We start from the raw sequence: 25,072 nt of genomic DNA on the forward strand, positions 1-25,072 counted from the left end.
TAGTTTATACAAAGACATCAACTTTGAGGTATTTTGATAAGGTGTAAATTTTGTTAATGCATAAAATTACTGTTCCATTATCTGAAATAATGTAAACCATTCATTATATAAGTAAATTGTGCATTTCAAATGAATGAAAACGATTTGTCGTTGTTGCTTTCTTTAACAACTCTAACCTAGTTTAAGGTCTTTAACTTATTTAATTATGGCGACCATGACCCATTGAAAATAAATAGCTATAGCTCCATAAGGAAAAGTTGCTCAATTGTAATAATCAAATTGGTGCTTATTGGTCGAGAATAGACTCATACATTCGCATATCTGCATATATATCATATACATCATATTCATAATTGTACTTCATAACCGATAGATACAGATCATTTAGATCGCTCAACTTTTGTTAAAATTCATTACTTCCCCGTAAAATGAGAGCCCTGTGGTTGATCTTACTCAACTATGGTTTTTACATAGTGAAATCATACGGTAAGATACATATTTATCATTGATTGACTGGCTTGCTATTTAAAACCATACTTGTTTAATTTATACGTGATTTAAAAGTGTTTTGAATTAATTAAACAAATGTTAAAAAGAATATTAATCGTAAAACACTTTGGAGGATAATATGATATACGTTTTTTGTATATAACTTTTTTGTTTTAAAGTAAGCACCAGGTGACACTGCGATTCGGTTCACTGACATCAACCGTACGGTCTAAAATGGCAGAACGGTGTTAATGGCAGAACAATGTCATTTAGTCCAGTTATTAGTTATATGTACCTTTCGGTCACAGTTCAGTATTAATATTATTCATGATAACAACTGTTAAAAAATTGAATACTTAGTTAAAAAGGGTTTATTGAAATGCATAGCCGGTATGTGACCTGGTTATACTGTAAATAGTGATGGAGGTTAATGGATTGAGCCCCCCCCCCCCCAAAAAAAAAAAAAATATTTCTTTTTCTTCAATGTAAATAGATTTTTAACAAGACTAATATCTATGCGACTAATAACATTTTTTCCCCAACCGAAAATATACATCCATATGCACGTACCCTAGTCACACCATGTGTCACGTGTTCAGTTTATTTACTCATATTTACATTCCAAATATTTTTTGAATGTAAAGTGTGTGAAAAGATACTGCATTTATAAGACTGTAGCACACACAGGGTACTCAAAGGTTAGAATGACTAGTTTTATTAAGACGTCACAAACATTGAACGCTGTATAATGCAACGTTACAAGCGAGAATCAAAGTTCACGCTTGTGGTTGTTACAGTGGCTCTTCCATTAATTTGAACTTACCTTTAGGATAAAACGGAAATTTTGACGAAAAAATCCCATTTGCAGACAAGAAAAAATGTTTTAAAAAATGTAAATATAAGCATTAAATCATTATTTTTTGAAAGATATAGTCTCATAACTGCAGCGGTGTGTATAGTCTAGCGCACATTATTCAATTTTTAAGCACACGCCGCTGCAGTTATGAGACTATATCTTTAAAAAAATAATGATTCTATGCTTAAATATACGCGATTGAGCTAAGGATAGGTACAGACGTTTCTATGCATATGAGCTAATCAAAATGCATAAGATGTATATCTTTTATACGGAAATTTTTAATAACATTCTTATACATACTTATTACATGTACCCAGAACACGTAAAAGGTAGTATTTTTATAACGTATTACTATGCCTCGTATTATTCCACTCAAGGTAATCAAAAAACACATCAACAAAACAAGGTCAGTGCAAGAACATATCCTATTCAATTTTAAATAACAAATGTATAATATTCAATGAATTTCATAAGAATTAATAAAGCTGCTGCACAAACTGTTTGCACTTTCTAATTAGATAAGAATCTGTGTAGCAATACCATGAATTCTTAGAATATTATTCTTCCTCGTTTAAAAAAAGGTGCAAAAATGCTCTGCGCCAAAGCTTTTTTGTTGATGTTATTTATAAACTTGTGGAGTAGAGATTGATGGCGTCATATTATGATGTCATAATGTCTACAGGAAATCAAGTGTCGTGGAATCCAACCTGTATTAGAAACATATTTTAACTTTTTTCAATCCGAGAAGCAGAGCCTTAATCGGTTCATATGCATAGAAAAAGTTATAGGTAACCTTTATCCACTTGCGTTTTCAGCACTAAGAAAATTCAACAACCCATGGTGACCCTTTGCCGTCAAACTGCTATATAAATTTTGCCATTAAAATGCAAGAAATAGTGGATAATTTTGTCATGACTAATGATAATATTTCTTCAAACAGCATGATTATATAAAGGAATAAAAACAAATTAAATTAAAAGCAGCGGGAAGAACACTGACTTAATCTTAACCGAAAACGTTTTAGCAAATATTAAGTTCCTTATAAAATGACAATGATCCATAAATGCGTAAATGATTGAGAAAGCTTATTAGAATCTTTAATAAGTATGTTTTGATTATAAACTTTCGTTTATTGAATAGCGTCAGTAAACACATAATCATTTAACATTTATAAGTTTGACGATATATTGGCGCTTCTGATTAGTTAAGAAATGTCTTTGATACTTGCATCAACAATTAAGCTGGATCTACTTTACTCTTCTGTCAAGATTTAACACTATTTATAGAACGGGGGTTTCTAATTAAACAAGAAAAATTCATTTGTAAGCTAACAAAGTACATATGTACAACTTCATAAATTAAAGAAAATAAAAGTTTAACCTTGCAAAGAAAAAAAAAAAACACATTATTTTATTCATGAAATAGAAAATGATGTGTTTTCACGATTTCGTCTGCTTGAGTCAACAGTGAACATTTACGGCGAAGTTTGCTGTTAATTCCATGTGTATCGTGTTTTAACCAGAAAAAAAATGTGTTTGTATTCTTCTAAAATGCTAATATGATGCTCACGACAGCATTTTTTTCTGTCATGTAAACTATGCGTAAAGCCAAAGAGAATTTAAAACTATTCGAGGCAGCCATGCATTTTTTAATTAAGAAATATTAAATGGGCATGTTACAGCATTATTGTAAATAATAGTATTTATGTAAATTGTGATATGTTATTTTTATGCCAGTACCAAAAATAATAGTCTAGTCATGATATAATTGTAATTCTAATATTTGAGTATTTTTGAGTATTTAGCTGATCTTCTTTAATTGTCTACATTAACCAATCAGAGTGTGGCGTTTAGTCGCGCGATGTTTTGTCTACGTCATTTTAACTGTCAGCTGTCAACAAGTTTGTAAATACCGCAGTCTTTAATTGGTCTTCTTAATTTTGCCTGTTCGGTTGTTGTTCCGGGTCGTGCTTTCCTTCGTCGTTTAATAGATTTGACCTGTGGGGTGCAAAACCATGATGATTTGATAGACCTTACAGATGAAACAAAATCAGATATTGAAACATGGGTTTCATTTTTAGCCTCGTTTAATGGTAAATCTGTGTTTTTGTTTCAAAAATGGTTTTCATCAGATCATATCACACTCTATACAGATGCCTCAGGTTCTTTAGGCTTTGCAGCTATTTTTGGTTCAAACTGGTTTGTTTCACATTGGCGAGAAAATATGGAAAATTATCAAATTGCTATCAAAGAGCTCTTTCCAATTGTCTTGGCCATTGAGATTTGGGGTGAGGAGATGAAAAACAAAAAGGTTCTCTTCATGTCTGACAATTTAGCTGTTGTACAGGTTATCAATAAACAGACTTCCAAAGAAGTAACTCTTATGAAATTAGTACGCCGCCTAGTGTTAGCAACTCTGAAGTGGAATATTCATTTTCGAGCAAAACATATACCTGGCAAATACAATATTGAAGCTGACAAATTGTCTCGTTTCCAGTTTCAGGCAGCCTTTCAATACATGCCTCAATTGGAACCCAACCCAACACTCATTCCAGAACCCCTGTTGAAACTTTAACTTTGCAAGCTCAGCAGCTTTTAGGTGCGGCATTATGTGACAACACAAAAAATGCCTACAAAAGAACATGGAATCTCTTTATTCAACACTTTCCAAATATAACTTCCATTCCTCTTTCACCTGCAATATTATGCAATTTTATTGCCTGTCTGTTTTCTCTTGGCTATTCCCCAAATAGTATATCTTCTCATGTTTCAGCCATAAGCTATGTACAAAAAATTCTTAGCCTTCAAGATCCATCTGAAACATTCTTAGTTAGAAAAATCATACAGGGATGCCATCATTCTGCACCTAGTAAAGATTTCGGGTTACCGATCACAGGTCCCATTTTGTCAAACATGTTAAAATCAATGGATCTTTCTGTTAAAAATTTGTACACTAGGATTCTTCTGAAATCCATTTTTTTGTTAGCTTTCAATGCTTTCTTGCGTTTAGGTGAGATTGTGGTAAAATCCAAAACTGATCAGTGTAAAGTAATTCAAAGAAATGATGCTACTTTTGAAATGCTTCAAACAACACCTTTGGCTGTTGAAATTGTGTTAAAAAATTTCAAAACAAATAAAACACATGACATTTTTCAAATCCATCTGAAAGCATCAAATAATAAGGAAATGTGCCCCGTTCAAGCATTATATAATTACTTGCATACATTTGGCCACAAGTCAGGTCCATTGTTTCAATTTATGGGAGGTGAATCAATAACTTATGCATTTGTAGTGAAAAATCTTACTAATATTATTGATTTTGTTGGTTTGAACCCTGCTCTATACAAGGGTCACAGCTTTAGGATAGGGGCAGCCACTCATGCAGCACATTTGGGTTATTCTGAAAACTGCATTCAAAAAATGGGAATATGGAAATCTGATGCTATTCGCAGATGCATACGTTTGTCAAGTTTACATTTTAAATACATATAGCAAATGCTATGTATGTATATTTTTCTGGAAGGTTTTCACAGTTCAGAAGTTAACTGCTGTGTTATATAATTGTATCTGATATGCATTGTTTGTGTTGTTAATTCAATGTATAGATTAGTTGGATGTCAAAATTCAATTCTCATCACAATTCCCTATCATTTGTCTTACATTGGACATTATTCAAAGTGTGATTCATGTATAACATTTATCAATACTATGTGCATGATGTGGTTACACATAACATAACACAGGTCAGAAGTAAACTGATGTGTTTATGCCTGCTGTATAGTTTTTTAACCATTGTTTCTGTTGATTTTGTTATTTTAGTAACATGTGCCTACTGGTTCATCTGAAAATGTTTGATTATATGTCTATCTGTATTTTAAAACATGTTTGATAGTATAAAAACATTCAACATGTATATCATACTGTCATATTAACACAGGGCAGAAGTTAACTGATGTGTTAATGCTTGCAAGGTTAAAAATAAGATGTCCATAGTGGTATGCAAATTTTTAACTGGTATGGTTATATAGACAATCTGTGCCTTCATGATATGTTAATATTTAAATCTCCATATAAGGCAGGGGTTAGTCTTTGCCATATGTGTTGTATGTACTGCCATCTTTCATATTGCTGACTACCATGATCTGGCTAGTCCACCTTGTGTGGGGTCTTTTTGTGCAAACCTGATGTTTGCTTTTGGTGGCTGTTTTTGTTCAACAATATGTTTGTTGTATGTATATTTGGTACATGTTGATATTGTATACATCTTTGTTTAATATGGGGGAGGTCATTTGCTCACCTTTTATAACTTACATTCAATGTCTGGTAATTGATATTATGACTGTTTGAAGACCTCCCCTTATTGCCTAATTTGTCTTATTAGCAAAAATAAATGGCAGTATATACACACAACCATGTTTCATGTTTTTCAATCAATCCTAGCCAGATCAACAATATTACATAAAAAGAAACATAAGTGTTTTAATACATTTGAAGCAACAAGAAATGCAAAAGTCAGAAACAAAAGAAAAAGAATTTATGTAATATTGTTGATCTGTCTAGGATTGATAGAAAAATATAAAACATGGTTGCGTGTATGTACTGCCATTTATTTTTGCTAATAAGAACAAATAGGCAATAAGGGGAGGTCTTCAAACAGTCATAATATCAATAACCAGACATTGAATGTAAGTCATAAAAGGTGAGCAAATGACCTCCCCCATATTAAACAAAGATGTATACATTATCAACATGTACCAAATATACATGCAACAAAAATACTGTTGAACAAAAACAGCTTTTCACACCAACAGCAACATACATGTGTAATACATTGCAAAATAAATCCCCAACTACAAGGTGATGAAGGGGAAGGAGGGTGGGTTGACTGCGGGTATTTACAAACTTGTTGACAGCTGACAGTTAAAGTGACGTAGTCAAAACATCGCGCGACTAAATGCCGCACTCTGATTGGCTATGTAGACAAAAAGGAAGATCAGCTATATACTCAAAGGTACTCAAAAATTAGAATTACAATTATATTATGACTAGACTACTATTTTTGGTACTAGCATAAAAATAACATATCACAATTTACATAAATGCTATTATTTACAATAATGCTGTATTATGTAATATTGTTGATCTGTCTAGGATTGATAGAAAAATATAAAACATGGTTGCGTGTATGTACTGCCATTTATTTTTGCTAATAAGAACAAATAGGCAATAAGGGGAGGTCTTCAAACAGTCATAATATCAATAACCAGACATTGAATGTAAGTCATAAAAGGTGAGCAAATGACCTCCCCCATATTAAACAAAGATGTATACATTATCAACATGTACCAAATCTACATGCAACAAAAATACTGTTGAACAAAAACAGCCACCAAAAGCAAACAGCAGGTTTGCACAAAAGACCCCACACAAAGTGGACTGGCCAGATCATGATAGTCAACAATATGAAAGATGGCAGTACATACAACACATATGGCAATGACTAACGCCTTCCTTATATGGAGATATAAATATTAATATATCATGAAGCCACAGATTATCTATAACCAAACCAGTTAAAAATTTGAATACCACTAGGAACATCTTATTTTTAACCTTGCAAGTATAAACACATCAGTTGACTTCTGCCCTGTGTTAATATAACAGCTGCTATAAAATATACACGTTAAAAGTTTGTTATACTATGAAACATGTTTTAAAGACAAATATACATGTAATCAAACATTTTAAGATGAACCAGTAGGCACATGTTACTAAAATGACAAAATCAAACAAAAGAAACAATGGTTAAAAAAAACTATACAGCAGATATAAACACATCAGTTTACTTCTGACCTGTGTTATGTTATGTGTAACCACATCATGCACATAGTATAGATAAATGTTATACATGAATCACACTTTGAATAATGTCCAATATAAGACAAATGATAGGGAATTGTGATGAGAACTGAATTTTGAAATACAGCTAATCTATACATTGAATTAAAAACACAAACAATGCATATCAGATACAATTATAATACACGGCAGTTAACTTCTGAACTGTGAAAATCTTCCAAGAAAAATTTATATACATAGCATTTGTTATACATATTTAAAATGTAAAGCTTGACAGACATATGTATCTGCGAATAGCATCAGATTTTCAGCTTCCTATTTATTGAATGCAGTTTTCAGAATAACCCAAATGTGCTGCATAAGTGTCTGCCCCTATCCTGAAGCTGTGACCCTTGTATTATGCAGGGTTCAAACCAGCAAAATCAATAATATTACATGTAGTAAGATTTTTCACTGCTAATGTTGGACATGGCAATACATTTACCTCTTAATTCCTCAATAGGTTTTTGCCAATCTACAGCCAAAGACTCCCTAAGCTTTCTAAAAGATTCGTCATATGTTCTCCAAGCAACATCCCCATGCAGTATTTGCATTTCTCTAATAAAGCTCATGTATTTTAACAAATGGGGAGTTTCTGATGGGTGTTTCTGAATTCTAATGTTAATAAAGATAAGAAAGGCATTAGTCCACTGACTGATGAACATGGGGGTTTTTGATTTTAAACTTTGCTGCACATTAATGACCCCTGGAGTAATGCACAACGTAAGAGGTTCTTCATCTTGGTGCGACAATATTACTTTTAAATTAAAAAATTCATTCGACCAAATTTTTGCCTTTATCTTTTGTGGAATTGTTGCACCAAGAGGAATACCTTCTGTTACAGAGATAAGATTATCAGAATTGAAGAAACCTTTGTTTGTGCCTACTGGCTCACCTGTGTTTTCTAAAAGTTGAGATACTACTGACAATATAGGGTTATCTTGCATAGACGAAGAAGCAGTCGTTGGTGCAGGTAACTCATTGACGGTGTTTGCATATGTAGCAGATGCAGCATTTTCTAGGGGTACCACTGTACTGCTTGATGCATCAGAGTTGGGTTTTTGCAATTTAACAATTTCTTGCGCAAGTTTTTGGTAATCGATTACTTCAGCCTGAGGTTTATGTTTTGCTCTAGATCCTTCACTTGTCTCCACAGGATGTTTGCGTTTTGGCATGGTAACGCCTACAAGATATATTTTAAAACTGTTAAAATCAATTTTCTAAATGTACCCAATTAATACAATTGTACAATTAATGCAACTTTTGAGTGTACAAATTTACACTCAAATCATGCGAATATAGATGCACACGAGCTAATTATTATTTGATTAATTGCAATTTTTGACACACAAACATTAAATAGGAAAATGTAATTATCAAGACTTGCGCCAAAACAGTGTATATCTTTAGATTCACATGTAAACTTACATACATGTAACAATACACATATGTGCATGAATCTGCATGAGCATATAAAAATGGAATCTCTGCATGTGCATTAGTAATAGTCCACATGACCATGAGTGAGAAACAAGAAAAAATAGTCCACACGACTCTGCATACTGACCAGAAAAATAATGCACATGACTCTGCACATGAACCAGAAAAAATATTGCACACGACTGTGCATGGGAATCAAAATTAGTACACACGACTGTGCACATGAATCAAAATTAGTACACACGACTCTGCATGTGAATCAAAATTAGTACACACGACTCTGCATGTGAATCAAAATTAGTACACACGACTCTGCATGTGAATCAAAATGTAGTACACACGACTCTGCATGTGAATCAAAATTAGTACACACGACTCTGCATGGGAATCAAAATTAGTACACACGACTCTGCATGTGAATCAAAATTAGTACACACGACTCTGCATGTGAATCAAAATTAGTACACATGACTCTGCATGTGAATCAAAATTAGTACACACGACTCTGCATGTGAATCAAAATGTAGTACACACGACTCTGCATGTGAATCAAAATTAGTACACACGACTCTGCATGTGAATCAAAATTAGTACACATGACTCTGCATGTGAATCAAAATTAGTACACACGACTCTGCATATGAATCAAAATTAGTACACACGACTCTGCATGTGAATCAAAATTAGTACACACGACTCTGCATGTGAATCAAAATTAGTACACACGACTCTGCATGTGAATCAAAATTAGAACACAGGACTCTGCATGTGACCCAGAGAAATAGTACACACGACTCTGCATGTGAACCAGAAAAATAAACCACATGACTCTGCATGTGAATCAATTACACACGACTCTGCATGTGAACCAGACAAACAGTACACAAGACTCTGCATGTGAACCAGAAAAATAGTACACATAACTCTGCATGTGCATCAGAAAAGGGGTACACACATCTCTGCATGTGAACAGGAAAAAATAGTACATATGAACATTCTTAATACACCTACCAGCTAATTGTGAATTTTATGCATATGCCTGTGAATATATTGAACAATATGAATGCAGTTTAGCTCAAAGAATAATAAAAATATGTCAGACTGCTTATCTTGAATGTTGAAGGACAGCTATTCTAATGTTGTGATGGTATTTCTTCATGTGGCGAGAACCAGATTCAATGTTGACCCCATCTCTCCCCAGGTAGGTCAGGTCCGCCCAGAAACCACGATGAGACCAAAAATGAATGGGTAACGAAAATGAATTCCATGAAGCTTTTCAGTCTCTGACTTGAGCTGCTTGTTCACAGTCATGACATCATTGGAGGATGTCCGAGAGACCAATGGTTGACGTCTAAGTAGTTGCTTGAAGCTTTTCAGTCTCTGACTTGAGCTGCTTGTTCACAGTCATGACATCATTGGAGGATGTCCGAGAGACCAATGGTTGACGTCTAAGTAGTTGCCCTATAATAACTGTAAGGATACCAACCCCCTCATTGAGGTATTCCGCATATGACAAAATGTCAGTAGTCACTTTTCGTGGATCCGCATGGCACAAGTCATTTTCACGGATGAAACACACAGTATGAGGTTTGAGGAAATTCAGAAATTCCGTAGATCGTGGGAGTCGTTCGAACGGCGAATGAACGAATGTCCGATTATACAAACATATATCGCCATTGTCTGGACGGAGCCTGCCTCGGGGAAATTAAATAACCACTGGAGATATTATTACCTCAAACAAAAACTTGACTGCGGGTATTTACAAACTTGTTGACAGCTGACAGTTAAATAAGTGTTTTAATACATTTGAAGCAACAAGAAATGCAAAAGTCAGTAACAAAAGAAAAAGAATAATATAATATGAAAAATGTTTTTAAAAGATGCGGATTTCAAACAAAATTCTGCAAGGTTTAGTAGTAGAATTGACGACCTCATAGAAAAACGAAATGGTAAATGAGAATTTTTGAGAGTAATAATAAATGATATATAAGTTAACATACATGCAAGAAATTTCATTTAAATATCAGTAATAGAGCACTTTGGGGACACAACGAATGAAAGTCTAAATAAGCGATAAGAGTAAATTTGATTTGAATCTAAAAGAAATATGTTCATCAAATGCCTAATTGTTTTATTACTGAAAAGTTGTAAAGCTTTTTCAGTGTTTTATGATAATCACAGATTCGTGTAAACTTGTAGGTGTTTTGCAGTTTAAAATAATAACAAATCATGAACCTTTTAGTACATAAACATTAAAAAAATAAAACAACTATATTTTTTTTTTTACTAAAAGATTGTTGCATTTTAATTCTACAGAAAATTTAACATTATATAAACCAGCAAATAAGCTAATTGTAATTTACCTTTTTATAGAAAACTTGGCTTTGAACAAACCAGCATTGCAGCGGTATCCTTTCAATTATGGATATTGGGGAGCAGATCGTGCTGTAGACGGACGGTATACAGACCTGTCTGCTGGTGGAGGACAGTGTGTGATATCAGATACCAGACAAACAACAGCAGAATGGCGGGTAGACCTGGGAAGAGTTCTCAGTATACATCACATCTTTATACAGTACAGGACGGATAATATATTTTGGGGTATCTAGATTTATGATATTCTTAAAAGAATTGAAGACATTATTTTTTGGAGATCTAATTAAGGTATCTGATGTACAATTGACCAAACAATGATGCCTGGTAAGGTATATATTCCACGTACTCGTTTAATAGGTAAGGGTATGTAGTTTCCAAAAATAGATTTTTTCCTGCCAAATCACTATGGGGAAGTAACTCTAGCGCTGCAAATCACGCACGGTAAAATACTACTTTTCTTTGATGAAAACATGTGTAATCATTAATAATATTTATCAAATAAAAATTGCCAGCATATCTTCTAGATATAACGTCACAAACAGCTAATACGATAAAACGTAAATAGATACAAAAATTATATTGATCGTTGTGAATAAAGAAACATTTATTAATGATAAAGGATTTAATTAAATTTGTGTACGTTATTAAAGACAATAAAGCTATTACTGTTTTGATCTATACTATTAACATTAAGATCAATATATAAATAACACAATCGCTGATCATTTAATTCAGGACCGATGCACTAGTCCTTCAATATTGGCAAACGAGCCCTAGAATGTTTGCACCTTTTCACAAATCATGTTTTTAAGAGAAAGGAAAAAATCCAACCTGACTTCTAATATCAAACTTTTAATGACCTAACAAATATGCACACTATTTGTGAACGGCTTCGGCCGATCACTATTGTGTCCATATGAGGCAACCGGCAAATGCTTCCACGTGCCCACACATTCCGCTTGCATAAGTAGTTCTTATAAAAACTTGAAGTTTGGTTCAGTATTTATATAACATTTTACCCAGTTTTATTTTAAATCATTTACCTTAAGCGATGCAAACATACATAAAATACAGTTCGACCTGTTAATTCAAGAATGCACATTTTGTCTCACGCGTAAGAATTTCGATCGAAAGGTTCATTCAGTAATGCAGTTGACCTCGATGAACTGACCTCAATCATAAGACGATGCTCCATGAACTGACCCCGATCTATTGATGTTGCATAATAGTAGCTAGGAAGACGGCTTGATTTATAAACAACGTTACGTTAAAATGTGACCTCAATAGCAAGTTATGATGGCATTCAATGTTTTTCAGTCGCATTAAATTATTCAAATACAACTCTTTCTTTGTATACGTGTTAATGCTCTTTTAGAGCCCTACTCAGTATTCTGAAGAAGAAGAAGATACGTTAACATTTAATAATTACGTTAAAAATATTAAACTAGACAAGGAGTTTACGAACGGCTTTCCCCAAATTTATTTCAAAATTAAATTTGTTGACGGTTTATAATGATGAAATTATGGTGTACTGATTCAAAATATTAAAATACAATACTTTTTTAATTATTTTACATCAAACTGATCATGTTGATCGATTCTTGCTATCAATATATGTATATTATTATTGCCGATCATTCCTTTAAAAGGAATACTTCTTTCACTTTGATTTTAAACGTTGTATTGCATTAATTAATTTTTGTATAACAACAACAGTTAGTGGAAGTAGAAAAACTATAAATGTTTAGACTTGGTCGTATATGCATATTTATATATTATATTCTCTTCTGTATATTCGTCGAAGTTTAGACAATATAATTTATACGTATATACCTTTTTGATAAATTATATGTTGAAAAAGACAATTGCTATATGGAATTGCTTAGTCGTTTCGTACACCCATTTGGGTTATTCATAATCGTTTGTTATTTTTTGGTTGTAATATGTATATACGTAAAACGCATGTTTATAATTTGACAGGGATTCTTATGAAAAGACAACTTAAGTGTATTGCGGGTCACTTCCATAAATTTCGAATGAGAGGCTAAGCTGGTACAAAACAGACTGAAAAACAAACATATTTTTTACAAAAAGTTAGCTTACTCCCTTCAAATTTAAAAAAGAAAAGATAAAATTATTTCAAGTCATGCTTTTGACCACTTATATATTAATATCACACCCCAATGCATCGCCTTTACACGCCATTTGAAGATTCTAGATACAACACGTGTATATACAGGAATGAATTTCTTTTTATTTATTCAACGTTTGTCAAAGTTCACAGTCAAAGAAATGTAACTATAAATGTTTGGCATAAACTTAACAATTCAACAAAATACATTTAATTCACGGGTGTGAAAGTCCTGATTTATTCGATTGCAGTCCATGTGTGCACACGTGATTCGATTTACCCTAATAGTAAAGGGAGTTAAACATACATAGAGCATGAATATGGTAACATTTGATGAGTTTTTGAAATACACCTTTACCATCTTGAAAACTTATTTGTTGATGTTCTCCAAGTATTAAAACTACAGCATACAGGTTAAATATTAAACGGAATTTTCATCGTGCAATTTTCCTTCATTGAGGTTAGCGAGTACATTAATCAAATCCCAAATGTTTTAGAAAAATTTAAGATACCTCTCAAAATAATAGCAGAGCATGGCACTTGTACAAATCTGATGTGTTTATTTATTTATTTATTTTTGCTATGTAGTAAAAAATGAATAAATGATGTTGAAACATGTTGCAATTTCTGTGTCATATTGGTACAAACAATTGATTAGCTGCAGTAATGTAGCCCTCTCCCGATTTTTTTTCGTCTCAAATCGTATCTACTGTAGGTGTCTACGGCATAAATTAATCCAAAAATATCAAGTATATTCCATATATCGGTCATTTTGCGTGTATGTCAACAACACAAGTTTAATTTGTCCGCCATGTTTACTGACCTTGACCAGTTTTATTTTTGGACAGCCAATGAGAATCCAGGAGCGGATTTTGAACTGAATAGAGGAATTCCCATATTTTAAACATAATTACATGTAACGCGGTAAATATGAATTTTCCATAATATATATATTATATTTCCATTATATACCATTTCCTTAAATGATGTTTTAGTGATAGAACGAGGTAAGATTGATTATTTACACTGATATTCACGTTATCAAGCCCATCAAAACTCAAAGCGTAAATCCCATAAATCAAGCGAGAACTGTCATGGCTGCTGAAGAAGACTACTGGTTAACATGCTGATGTGTTTTATCTGGTTTTGATTTATATACGGTTAGTTTGTTCAAACTGAATTAGAAAATTATTTAATCTAAAGAAAGTCAAATATGGAATCGATCTTTTCAGATCGAAGTCAGCCACATTAACAAATTTATTTTGCATCATTACGGAGTTCCTGTGGAATTGTAGCCCTGTCCAGTAAACATCAGATATAGGAAATCGGAGGGAGAGGGCTACATTATTGCAGCAAACAATTGATATGAAGAGGTACATTTAAAAAGAAAACAATTCATTTTCTTTACAAATAAATCAATAATTATAGTTTGTTTGCAAATAAAGACAAGGTCAAGATCTAATAAATGAAAAGTGCCTACAAGTTAATAAAATTCAAGATATAAATTCTTTCAATGATGCCTCATGACAGTAGCTTTGCTTCATAGGGTTTACCGGAGCTTAAATTTTTGGTAGACAAAATGAAGAATCCTGTTTCAAACGATCATTTTCTCTGAAACATGAACGATAAAAGTAACAATAAATAAATTTGAAAACTCAAAGTTTTGTCCATTTTTGACTAATGAAATATATCTAGAATGCCTACAGTCTTTTAAAACACGGCATTTATAAGCTATTGACCTCCTCTTTAAAATGATATGAAATTGAATATAGGTACCGGGATTAGGTTTCCCGTGATTAAATATAAAATTTCAAAATATTGTTTTATTTTCTACATAATTCCTCAGCCGAAAAAAAGGTAAAAGATTCACCAAATCAATTATGACGTCATAATGGTTCTAGCACCAAAAAGACAGTCCGGATTTATTTACTAGACCTTGACCTAAGAATATTTTGAAAAAGTTATAGGATCTTATTCATTTATATCCCAGAATTAAACATTTGGTTTATACAATTAAATAGTTCTTTATACAATTAAATAGTTCTAGAGGTACATGAAACCCCCTAACGATTTAAAGAATACGAAAAATTGATCGTTACTGATAATAGATTTATAAGGTTTTTTTTAAACAATAGAATGCTTTCTTTGGTGATTCATTCGGGATATGAAGGTAGCGACATTGCAGGAAAAATACATAACCCGCGTTAGCGGGTTATGCAATTTTTTTCCTGCAATGATCGCTACCTTCATAACCCGCATGAATCATCAAAGAAAGCATTTTTTTGTTTATATTAACATCTTTCTTTAACTTATTAATAAACTGATTATGAAAAGTTAGTAAAATTCACTAAATTACTGTTAATGTACAAAAGTACGTTAGCTAAAAGAAGCGGCAGAATCGTCTCCTGTGAGACTTTGAGTCTAGCATCGTCATGATTATTTCGTGCAGTCCGGGATTTTACTAAGGTCGCTGTAGGTTCAGACATATCGATAATCAGGGCGTGTCAATTCCAGTCCTGTCACTTTCAGCCGCTGTAAATTTCGACCAATCGATAAATATGGCGTGTAGATTTCAGTTTGGCTGTTCTATAGAGCAATGAATTAACTATAAGTTTCCGTAAGAAATAATGAATTTATGCTTAGTAGATGTAAATATATACTTGTATTGAAATGAGATTGTGGTTCATTTTTTTCAAAATAAAAACATAACACTGATATTTATTTCAAAGTTCGCTTTTTGAATAGATGAGCGGAATGCTTACACATCTAGATTCTTAGGATACTCTCTGTACATATCAAACTCAACCAATAAAGATGACAGAGTACTATGTTTTAAGGACTCCAACTATACCATAGGAACAACACCCAACCCTACAAACATAACGTGTTTCACACACGGGAGATACGTCATCTACTACAACAACAGGACCCACTATCCGTTTCCTGCTGGGTATTCTTACTACGCACACAACGACCTGTGTGAACTAGAAGTGTATGGTGAGTGAATTCAAATTAAATGCTTTTGTAGTCAACGATCTAACAAATGGATAGTTGCTCTCATAGTTATATTAAAAGCTACATAATTATATTAACTTGCCAATTTTATTTTTTAAACATGTTTGCAATCAAATCTGCTTACCCGAATGTTGTTCAACTGTATGTAGACTTTGCAAATCACAGACATAGAATCATGGACCTAAAGAAAAAGTTACGAGACGCACTTAAAATACTTAACTTCCTCATTCCAGCATTGCACTTGTTTTAAGTATGCTCACAACGTTTAAACTTTTTTCCCAGAGTTAAGGTTGAATTTTCCTCGCTAAGTATGGTAGGGTGAACACCTTTGATTTCCTTTCATATATCTTAAGATTTTAATTGTTTCCCAAAATATACCTCTATGGTCCATAGCAATAACAACAATTTTGTTTTCCTTTTATCCACTTTTTAGGACATCGTAGATAAGTGGAAAGTTTCCTTCCTAATGATTGTAGAGTTAACACAAATGATTTTTTAATACATTTTGTAAAATATATTATAAATAACTAGATTGTTACATCTTTAATCTTAAACGATTAAGTTACTTCTACGTGATTAAAAGATTTAGCAAGAAGCCAGCATACAGTATGACATGTAAAACCTTACTGGGTTTTTAAAGAAATGTTTTACCTACAGTTTTGGTCAGTAATTCACATAGTAGTAACTAATGCAGTTCTAAAAAATGTCCATATTTAACCTACAAGATGATCAAAAATCTACCTTAATCAAAATATTTAATTGTGTATTTTTTCAAAGAAATAAACATACCCTTTCTTCAAAGAGCATTGAAACATTTTTGTTTTTCTCTAACATAAACAATCCTAGGATGTCCCATACCAGGATACTACGGAGAGAACTGTTCCTTATCCTGCCCATTGAAATGTCAAGAAGGTCACTGTAACATTAGTGATGGAACGTGTCTGGGTTGTGTTGACGGATACCTAGGTCAATTTTGTAACAACGGTAATTACGCCAGTTTTGAAAATTTTTACGATATACCTGCATGGTAAGATAAATTAACATTTGTTGTTTTTAGAGTAAATATTATTTTTTTTATTAAAACTGTTTATTTTAGCTTTGGTTATGTTATGTTTGGTTATGAGTAATGCAGAAGCTAAACGCATTTTTTTTAACTTCATACTCATATTACATGACCATGAAAAATATATATTTTTACAGAGTGCAGCATTGGCACGTACGGTCTTGAATGTGGAAATTTATGTGGTAACTGTAGTAACGGTAATCGGTGTAATCACGTGAACGGAAGTTGTCCAAACGGATGTGATGAAGGGTTTTTTGGTGATAAATGTAATAAAGGTAAAGTTAAATATATTACAACGTAAATAAAATAGTCGTTTTATTCAACAGTTATCAAGAATAGTCATTTAAATTCCTAAAATGGTATCATTCTGTGAATGAGAACTTATCTGTACAAAAATGTCAGTAATTTAAAATACGAAAGTTGAATCTTACTAACCATGGCATGATGACGTTAACTGGGATTAAAGAAAAAGGTTATTTTTTTGGAAAAGAGGAAATGTGGTTTTTTTTAGCTCACCTAAGCCAAAGGCTCAAGTGAGCTTTTCTGATCACAATTTGTCCGTTGTCTGTCGTCGTTGTCGTTGTCGTCGTCGTCGTTGTAAACTTTTCACATTTTCATCATCTTCTCAAGAACCACTGGGCAGATTTCAACCAAATTTGGCACAAAGCACCACTAGGTGAAGGGGATTCAAGTTTGTTCAAATGAAGTGCCACGCCCTCTTTAAAGGGGAGATAATTGAGAATTATTAAAAATTTGCTGGTATTTTTCAAAAATCTTCTTCTCAAATACTATTCGGCCTGAAAAGCTTAAACTTGTATGGAGGCATCATCAGGTAGTGTAGATTCAAGTTTGTTCAAATCATGGTCCCCGGAGGTAGGGAGGGATCAAATTTTTCATGGGAAAATAACGAGAAAATCTTTAAAAATCTTCTTATCAAAAACTATTAGGCCAGAAAAGCTCAAATTTGATTGGAAGCATCCTCAGACAGAGTAGATTCAAGTTTATTCAAATCATGGTCCCCGGGGGTAGGGTGGGGCCAAGAGGGGGATCAAGTTTTACATAGGAATATATAGAGAGAGTCTTTAAATATCTTCTTCTCAAAAACTATTAGGCCAGGAACGCTCAAATTAAAATGGAAGCATCCTCAGGAAGTGTAGATTCAAGTTTGTTGAAATCATGGTCCCCGGGGTAGGGTGGAACCACAGGAGGGGGATTAAGTTTTACATAGGAATATATAGAGAAAATATTTAAAAATCTTCTCAAAAAATATTGGGCCAGAAAAGCTCAAATTTGATTGGAAGCATCCTCATATATAGTAGATTCAAGTTTGTTTAAATCATGGTCCCTGGGGGTAAGGTGGGGCCACAATAGGGGGATTATGTTTAACATATGAATATATAGAGAAAATCCTTAAAAATCTTCTCCTCAAAAACTATAAGGCCAGGAAAGCTAAAATTTGAGTGGAAGCATCCTCAGGTAGTGTAGATTCACGTTTGTTTAAATCATGATCCCCGGGGGTAGGGTGGGGCCACCATTGGGGGATCAAGTTTTACACAGGAATATATAGAGAAAATCTTTCAAAATGTTCTTATCAAAAACTATCAGGCCAGAAAAGCTCAAATTAAAATGGAAGCATCCTCAGGTAGTGTAGATTCAGGTTTGTTCAAATCATAGTCCCCGGGTGTAGGGAGGGGCCACAATTGAGGGATCAATTTTTATATCGGAATATATAGAATTTTTAAAAAAAAAATCTTCTTCTCAAAAAATATTAGGCCAGGAAAGCTCAAATTTGAGTGGAGGCATCCTCAGATAGTGTAGATTCAAGTTTGTTCAAATCATGGTCCCCGGGGATAGGGTGGGGCCACAATTGGGGGATCAAGTTTTACATAGGAATATATAGAGAGAAAAGTGGGGCCACGAAATGGGAGGGGGGGGGGTATATAGGAATATAGAAAAATCTTCTTACAGTTACAACAACAAAAGGGGCTTGGTATTTACCAAAAAATAAGAGGTTGATAAAATTGGCAGATTTACTGTACTCAGTTGTCAGGATATTTTGATACTGTAATGCTAATTTGATTAGAATTAAGGCAATTGTTGCTCAGGTGAGCGATGTGGCCCCTGGGCCTCTTGTTTTCTTATTATCATTAACAGCCTGTCTTCCTGGTTGGTATGGCCAAAACTGCACAAAGAAATGTCATCAGAATTGCTTGAGCTGTAACCGATTCAATGGTGACTGTAAGTCTGGATGTAAGCCTGGGTGGAAAGGAATAAATTGCGAAAATGGTAGTGACATCCTTATCTACTTCTATATGTATATATAAAATAAACAAATATCTCCTTTCAAGTAAAACAAAATATCATACACATTAAGACTTATTTTTATAACTTTAATAATAATAATTTGTTTTGTTTTTTCAATTTGACTGTTTGGGGCGAGCACTGCATGAACTAAATATTTTAGTTACCAGACAATAACAGAATAATCCATTTCTCCCGAATTTATTATAAAGCGGTTTCGCCTGATTGCTTCTTCGGTGCATACTCTCTCTCTCTCTCTCTCTCTCTCTCTCTAAATATATATATATATATATATATATATATATACTTTCCGAATTGTGGATAGGTTTATTGGTTAACAAAAAGATGGTATTTATCATAACTACAGAGGGGGTCACAGGATGAATGGCCATCTTTAAGTCCTCCTTAAAGATAGCTTAAAGGTGTTTAAAGGTAGCTTAAAGACGATCTTTAAGCCACCTTTAAGCTATATGTGTTGCTTAAAGGTGGCTTAAAGAAAGCGTAAAGATGGCTTAAAGGCAGCTTAAAGACTATCTTTTAGCCACCTTTAAGCCACCTTTAAGGACAACTTATAGGTCCTTAATGTCCAAACTTCTTTAAGCCACCTTTAAGCCACCTTTAAGCTACCTTTAAGCCACCTTTAAGCCATTAAAAAAAATTAATTCAATATTGTGCTTAATTTCCAACAAAATGTATTAACTTTATGAAAGAAAAGGTATTAAAACGGTTTTTGTTCTAGAAAGAAAAATGAAAAAAAAAACCACAAAAAACCCGGCCACGGCGAGAATTGAACCTGGGACCCTTAGTTTACTAGCATCAACACACTTCCTCTGCGCCACGGCAACTTTCATATATATGAGCGTTTTTATAGCCTATATATCAGTGGATATTGAATCACTGTATTGAATGTGTTTACTTGAAAAGATTTTGACAAACCATTCAGTTTGTAACAATCAATTATATCTTATTTATGAATTACATGCATGCATGTATTTAGAATGAAATACGGAACTTGGTCTTCAGTGAACAAAAATATATTATACCTAAATGGAAACCGTTAGGTTCACTATAGTAGGCTTTCTTAGTTAAAAAATTTAAACCGAGTAGATATACGTTCATCTAATTTATAGCTATAAAAATGTAAGAAAGAAAATGAAATCATTTCTTTTATTAAATGCATTTATACTATTAGGGTATTAGTTCAATTTCCCGCAATTTCCCGGTTTCATGATCGCGGCGCCGTTCCAATATGTTTAAATATTTACATGTAATTGTATGTACATGATTTTTAAACTATCAATTCTATAACAAACAAAATTACCAATTACCGGTGACGTATTTACTGCATGTGGCAATTGCAAATGACTTGTACATACAATTGTATGATGTGCCAGGCCGGGTATATTTGACATATTTACCCTTATACATATATTTAAATAATCAACCCCTATTTATGATCACCGGTACATTAATTAATAAGCCTCAAGATTTTACTCTTACACACATGTATCGTTAATTTGTAGACGAGAGAGAGAGAGAGAGAGAGAGAGAGAGAGATTTTTCACCGATTAATTTATAATAGGAAACAAACATACTTTAATTAGTTTTATGCACATATTAAGATACAAAGACTGCGCTCATCCCTACAATAATTTTGAAACCCCCCAAAAATTATAAAGAATTTTATGACGGCAATCTGTGTCCATCGGAGCGGTGCTGATGATAGCGATCTGTGTTTAATGGAGCGACGATTAAAACCGCCTGGAACACCCCCCCCCTTCCTTGGAAATTGTATTATCACTCGGATGACCCCCTCCCATCCCTATAAAAGAGTTTTTGCATTTGATATATATTTTTATTGTTCAGCTTGATCAATATTGACTTAAAGGCCACTTAAAGATTTTGTAAAGGCAGTGTAAAGAGAGCGTAAATGCCACTTAAAGATGCTTAAAGGTGGCTTAAAGGTGGCTTAAAGGCAGCTTAAAGAAGTTTGGACATTAAGGACCTATAAGCACTTGCTTAAATGTGACTTAAAGGCGGCTTAAAGGTTGTCTAGCCATTAAGCTCCTTTAAGTCAACTTTAAGCCACCTTTAAGGACTTGCTTAAAGATGTTTTTTCACCCTGTGGGTGTTTGGGAATTTATATCCACAAAATGACTATCCATTATTATCAAATATGTAACTATTCAAATATCAAAACATCCAAACGTAGACTTAAAGGAAATGATAACACCAGAGACATATTTTCGTTAAGACATTACGGTGGCGTGGAAGGGCCAGATGAAACAAAAATATTTGTTCAGAGGAATTAGGATTTGTTCGGATGAATTAGCTATTTGTTCGGACGATTTAGGATTTGTTCGAACAATATAAGCTATTTTGGTCGAAATAATTAACTAATTCTTCGGACGAATTAGGATTTGTTCGGACGAATTACCATGTGTTTGGCGAATTGGGATTTGCTTAGACAAAAAACGACTTGTTCGGAGGAATTATGATTTTTTCGGACGATTATGTTGTTTGTTCGGACGAATTAGGATTTGTTAGGACAAATTAGGATTTGTTCGGACGAACTAGGATTTGTTTGGATGAATAGATGAATAAGTTATATCTTCGGACGAATAATTTATATTTGTATATAAAAAATAAATTTTTATATACAAATATAAATTAAATTTTTATATACAAATATAAAAATTTAATTTTTGATGAGTAATTCACAAGAAAATCTGATCTGGCAATAATGTAGATAATGAAAGGGGAGAATGTCTGAAATCAAGCCACCCCAGACCTTTCCTTTAAAGTCATTTTCTACAAGTACTGGTCACTGATTATTCAATGATGTTGGAACAAGGGCGGCAGATCCAGTCGTCGCCGAAATAGTTTTGCCAGAAAATTAGATTTAAAAAATTAAAACTGAAATGAAGTAAAAAACGACGATCTGTATTCTTTTGTGTTGCGATGATACTGGCAATTTTTGTTCAATGGAGAGGCGAAGTGTTAACTTTATTGTTTACAAGGTTAACAGTGGGGTATATATACATTTTTCTGGCGTGTTTTGACTATCAACACTACATTAATTACATAGGTTCGACATATGAGTTGTAAGTTAGAAACAAGTGATCTCATATATTTGATGAGCTATGAAAGTATGTATGATATGTAAGCACACGATTCACGGAAATCCATTTAAGGATTTGTTAACGTCTTTGAAATTTAACAGAGATTGATAAGTTGAATCAAATTTACGTGGACATGATTGGTGGTTATACATGCATATGCATGGATCCAGAAAATGTTTCCGGGGGGATGGGGGCTGAAATTCATGTATCCATGTTTGCCGAGGGGTCTTGTACCTATTTTAGGTAACTTTACTATGTAGATATAAGAAATTAGAATTATCTAAGATGTACGGTTGATGCACATTTACTTCTTTAATATAAATATGAATTGCGTTAACTTGATACACAAATTATGTTTTCAAAGGTAATGAATAAAAATTAAGTACCACCCCCCCCCCCCCTCCAACTTATCGATGAATTTCGCTGCCCAAATATGAAATATCATTTGATGCCTTTGCATTTATACAATATCTGACATCTTTTTTATTTCTGCTTTGCTGCCAGAATGTAAGTCTCACAAGTCTAAAAATCTGTCAGAATTCTGCAATAAATAGCGAGTAATATTATTTGTTATGGCATAGCGCGATTGTTTTTTTTTTTTGGTTGTTAGCTACTTAAGAAAAACCTGCCTAGAATGGGCATCTCTGGATGATGCATTTCAAGATCTTTAGAGGAGTTAAGGTGGTGGGAGGGGGATAAACAAACTTATCTTTAAACCCTCCCCTTAATCATGAAATCCTGGATCTGCGCATGATCTCGTTAACTGATTTAGACTTTTCACGTCTGCGTATCCATATTATCAAATCTTTCTTTCTTTTTTCTTTCTTTTTTCTTTCTTTTTTCTTTCTTTCTTTCTTTCTTTTTTCCTTTCTTTCTTTCTTTCTTTCTTTCTCTCTCTCTCTCTCTCTCTCTCTCTCTCTCTCTCTCTCTGTTATTATAATTTTCTTATCTAGAACAAATAATTTATTCATCCGAACAAATAAGTTTTTTGTCCGAACTAATCCTATTACATTCGAACAAATCCTCATTTGTCCGAACAAATAACCAATTCGTCCGGAGAACTTGTAATTCGTTCGAACAAATAACTTTTTCGTCCGAACAAATCCAAACTCGTCCAAACAAATCCTGATTGTCCGAACAATTAGCCAATTCTTCCGAACAAATAGCTTATATTGTCCTAACAAATCTTATTTCGTCCGAACACAAATCACAATTCGTCCGAACAAATAGCTAATTTGATTGAACAAATAGCTAATTCGTCCGAACAAATAGGTTATTCGTTTATGCAAATAACTTATTTGTCCGATCAAATTGTACATCGTCCGAACAAAGAACTTATTTGTTCGAACAAATCCTAATTCGTCCGATTTAAAAAAAAAAAAAATTATGTCCCTTTCACGCCGCCGTAAGAATTAAAATTGTAATAGTAATACGTGGATTACTACATATCATTCATGACTGAAATTGGAATTTTGTCTAAATTTAATCGAAATAGATTGCAGATTCAAAATATAAGAAAAAATCTAAGAAATCTACTAAAGTATTTTGGTTTTATTTGTTGAGAATTGAACATGAAAAAACTGAAACATAGTTAGGTTTATCAAATATTTAAGAAAAAGTGTGCAATTTTGCTTATATTACTTGGCCAGGCATTCCTCTGTCTTGACTAGAACACCACTACCCCGGTATACTTTGAAGTTCACATTTAACACGTATTTTTAGTTTGATCAATGCTTCATTTGATAAGGCTGTCAGAATCCCATGTTATTGTTGCTATGATGCAACATGCCGATTTCCATGCAAACTGTATGAAAATGTTTTTAGAGAACTGGAGGAATAACTATTTCATCGAGGAGAATATACGACTCAGTAGTACTTTTAACAATACTGAGATGTTTCTTTTTTACTTAATATGTTTATTGTTTTGAGGAAACTGCGAGGTTATGTTGTTTTACCTTACCTTATTTTATGTTTAAAAAATATATTTTAATTGATAGTTATCACGTGATAATGCACCGAGGTGAGAGTAATGTACTTCCCGTTTTTATTGCAGTGTCACTTACAATAAGTTTTAGAACAGATTCAGATGAGTATTTTCATCTGATCATTCTGTGTATTACAAACAAAACTAGATGCTGTCATTAGACAGTAATACCCGCACCATGTGTTTGCCCCTAAATAACACTGTTTTGTACCAGTTTAATTAAAAATGAAGGCTACATGCAAACTCCGGTAATACATTTAAAAATTATAATTTTCATAACTGAAGGATGAGATCCATGCCCATATGATAATACACATCATGACATGAGCAGCACTTTTGTGCAATTTGGGGTAGAACTGTTTGCAGTGAATTTTCAGTTAATCAATAATCTTAAC

The 25,072-nt window shown here is 33.2% G+C and overlaps 1 protein-coding gene and 1 long non-coding RNA gene across 2 annotated transcripts in view; both read left to right on the forward strand.

Moving 5' to 3' along the window:
* Window positions 1-364: 364 nt before the first annotated feature.
* The window catches only part of LOC117688564 (multiple epidermal growth factor-like domains protein 10), a 73,420-nt gene continuing 48,712 nt past the window's right edge, over window positions 365-25,072 (forward strand). Inside the window, exon 1 of the mRNA XM_066069650.1 lies at window positions 365-486. Coding sequence (XP_065925722.1) covers window positions 429-486 — 58 coding nt within the window. The 5' untranslated portion in view covers window positions 365-428. The remainder of the gene's footprint in view (window positions 487-25,072) is intronic.
* On the forward strand, window positions 15,951-19,533 carry LOC136270837 (uncharacterized). The gene is made up of 4 exons (XR_010708699.1): window positions 15,951-16,189; window positions 17,054-17,191; window positions 17,408-17,545; window positions 19,425-19,533. It is a non-coding gene; the product is annotated as an uncharacterized lncRNA (long non-coding RNA).

This window comes from Magallana gigas, chromosome 1 (genome assembly GCF_963853765.1).
Source record: "Magallana gigas chromosome 1, xbMagGiga1.1, whole genome shotgun sequence".
Classification (NCBI taxonomy): domain Eukaryota; kingdom Metazoa; phylum Mollusca; class Bivalvia; order Ostreida; family Ostreidae; genus Magallana; species Magallana gigas.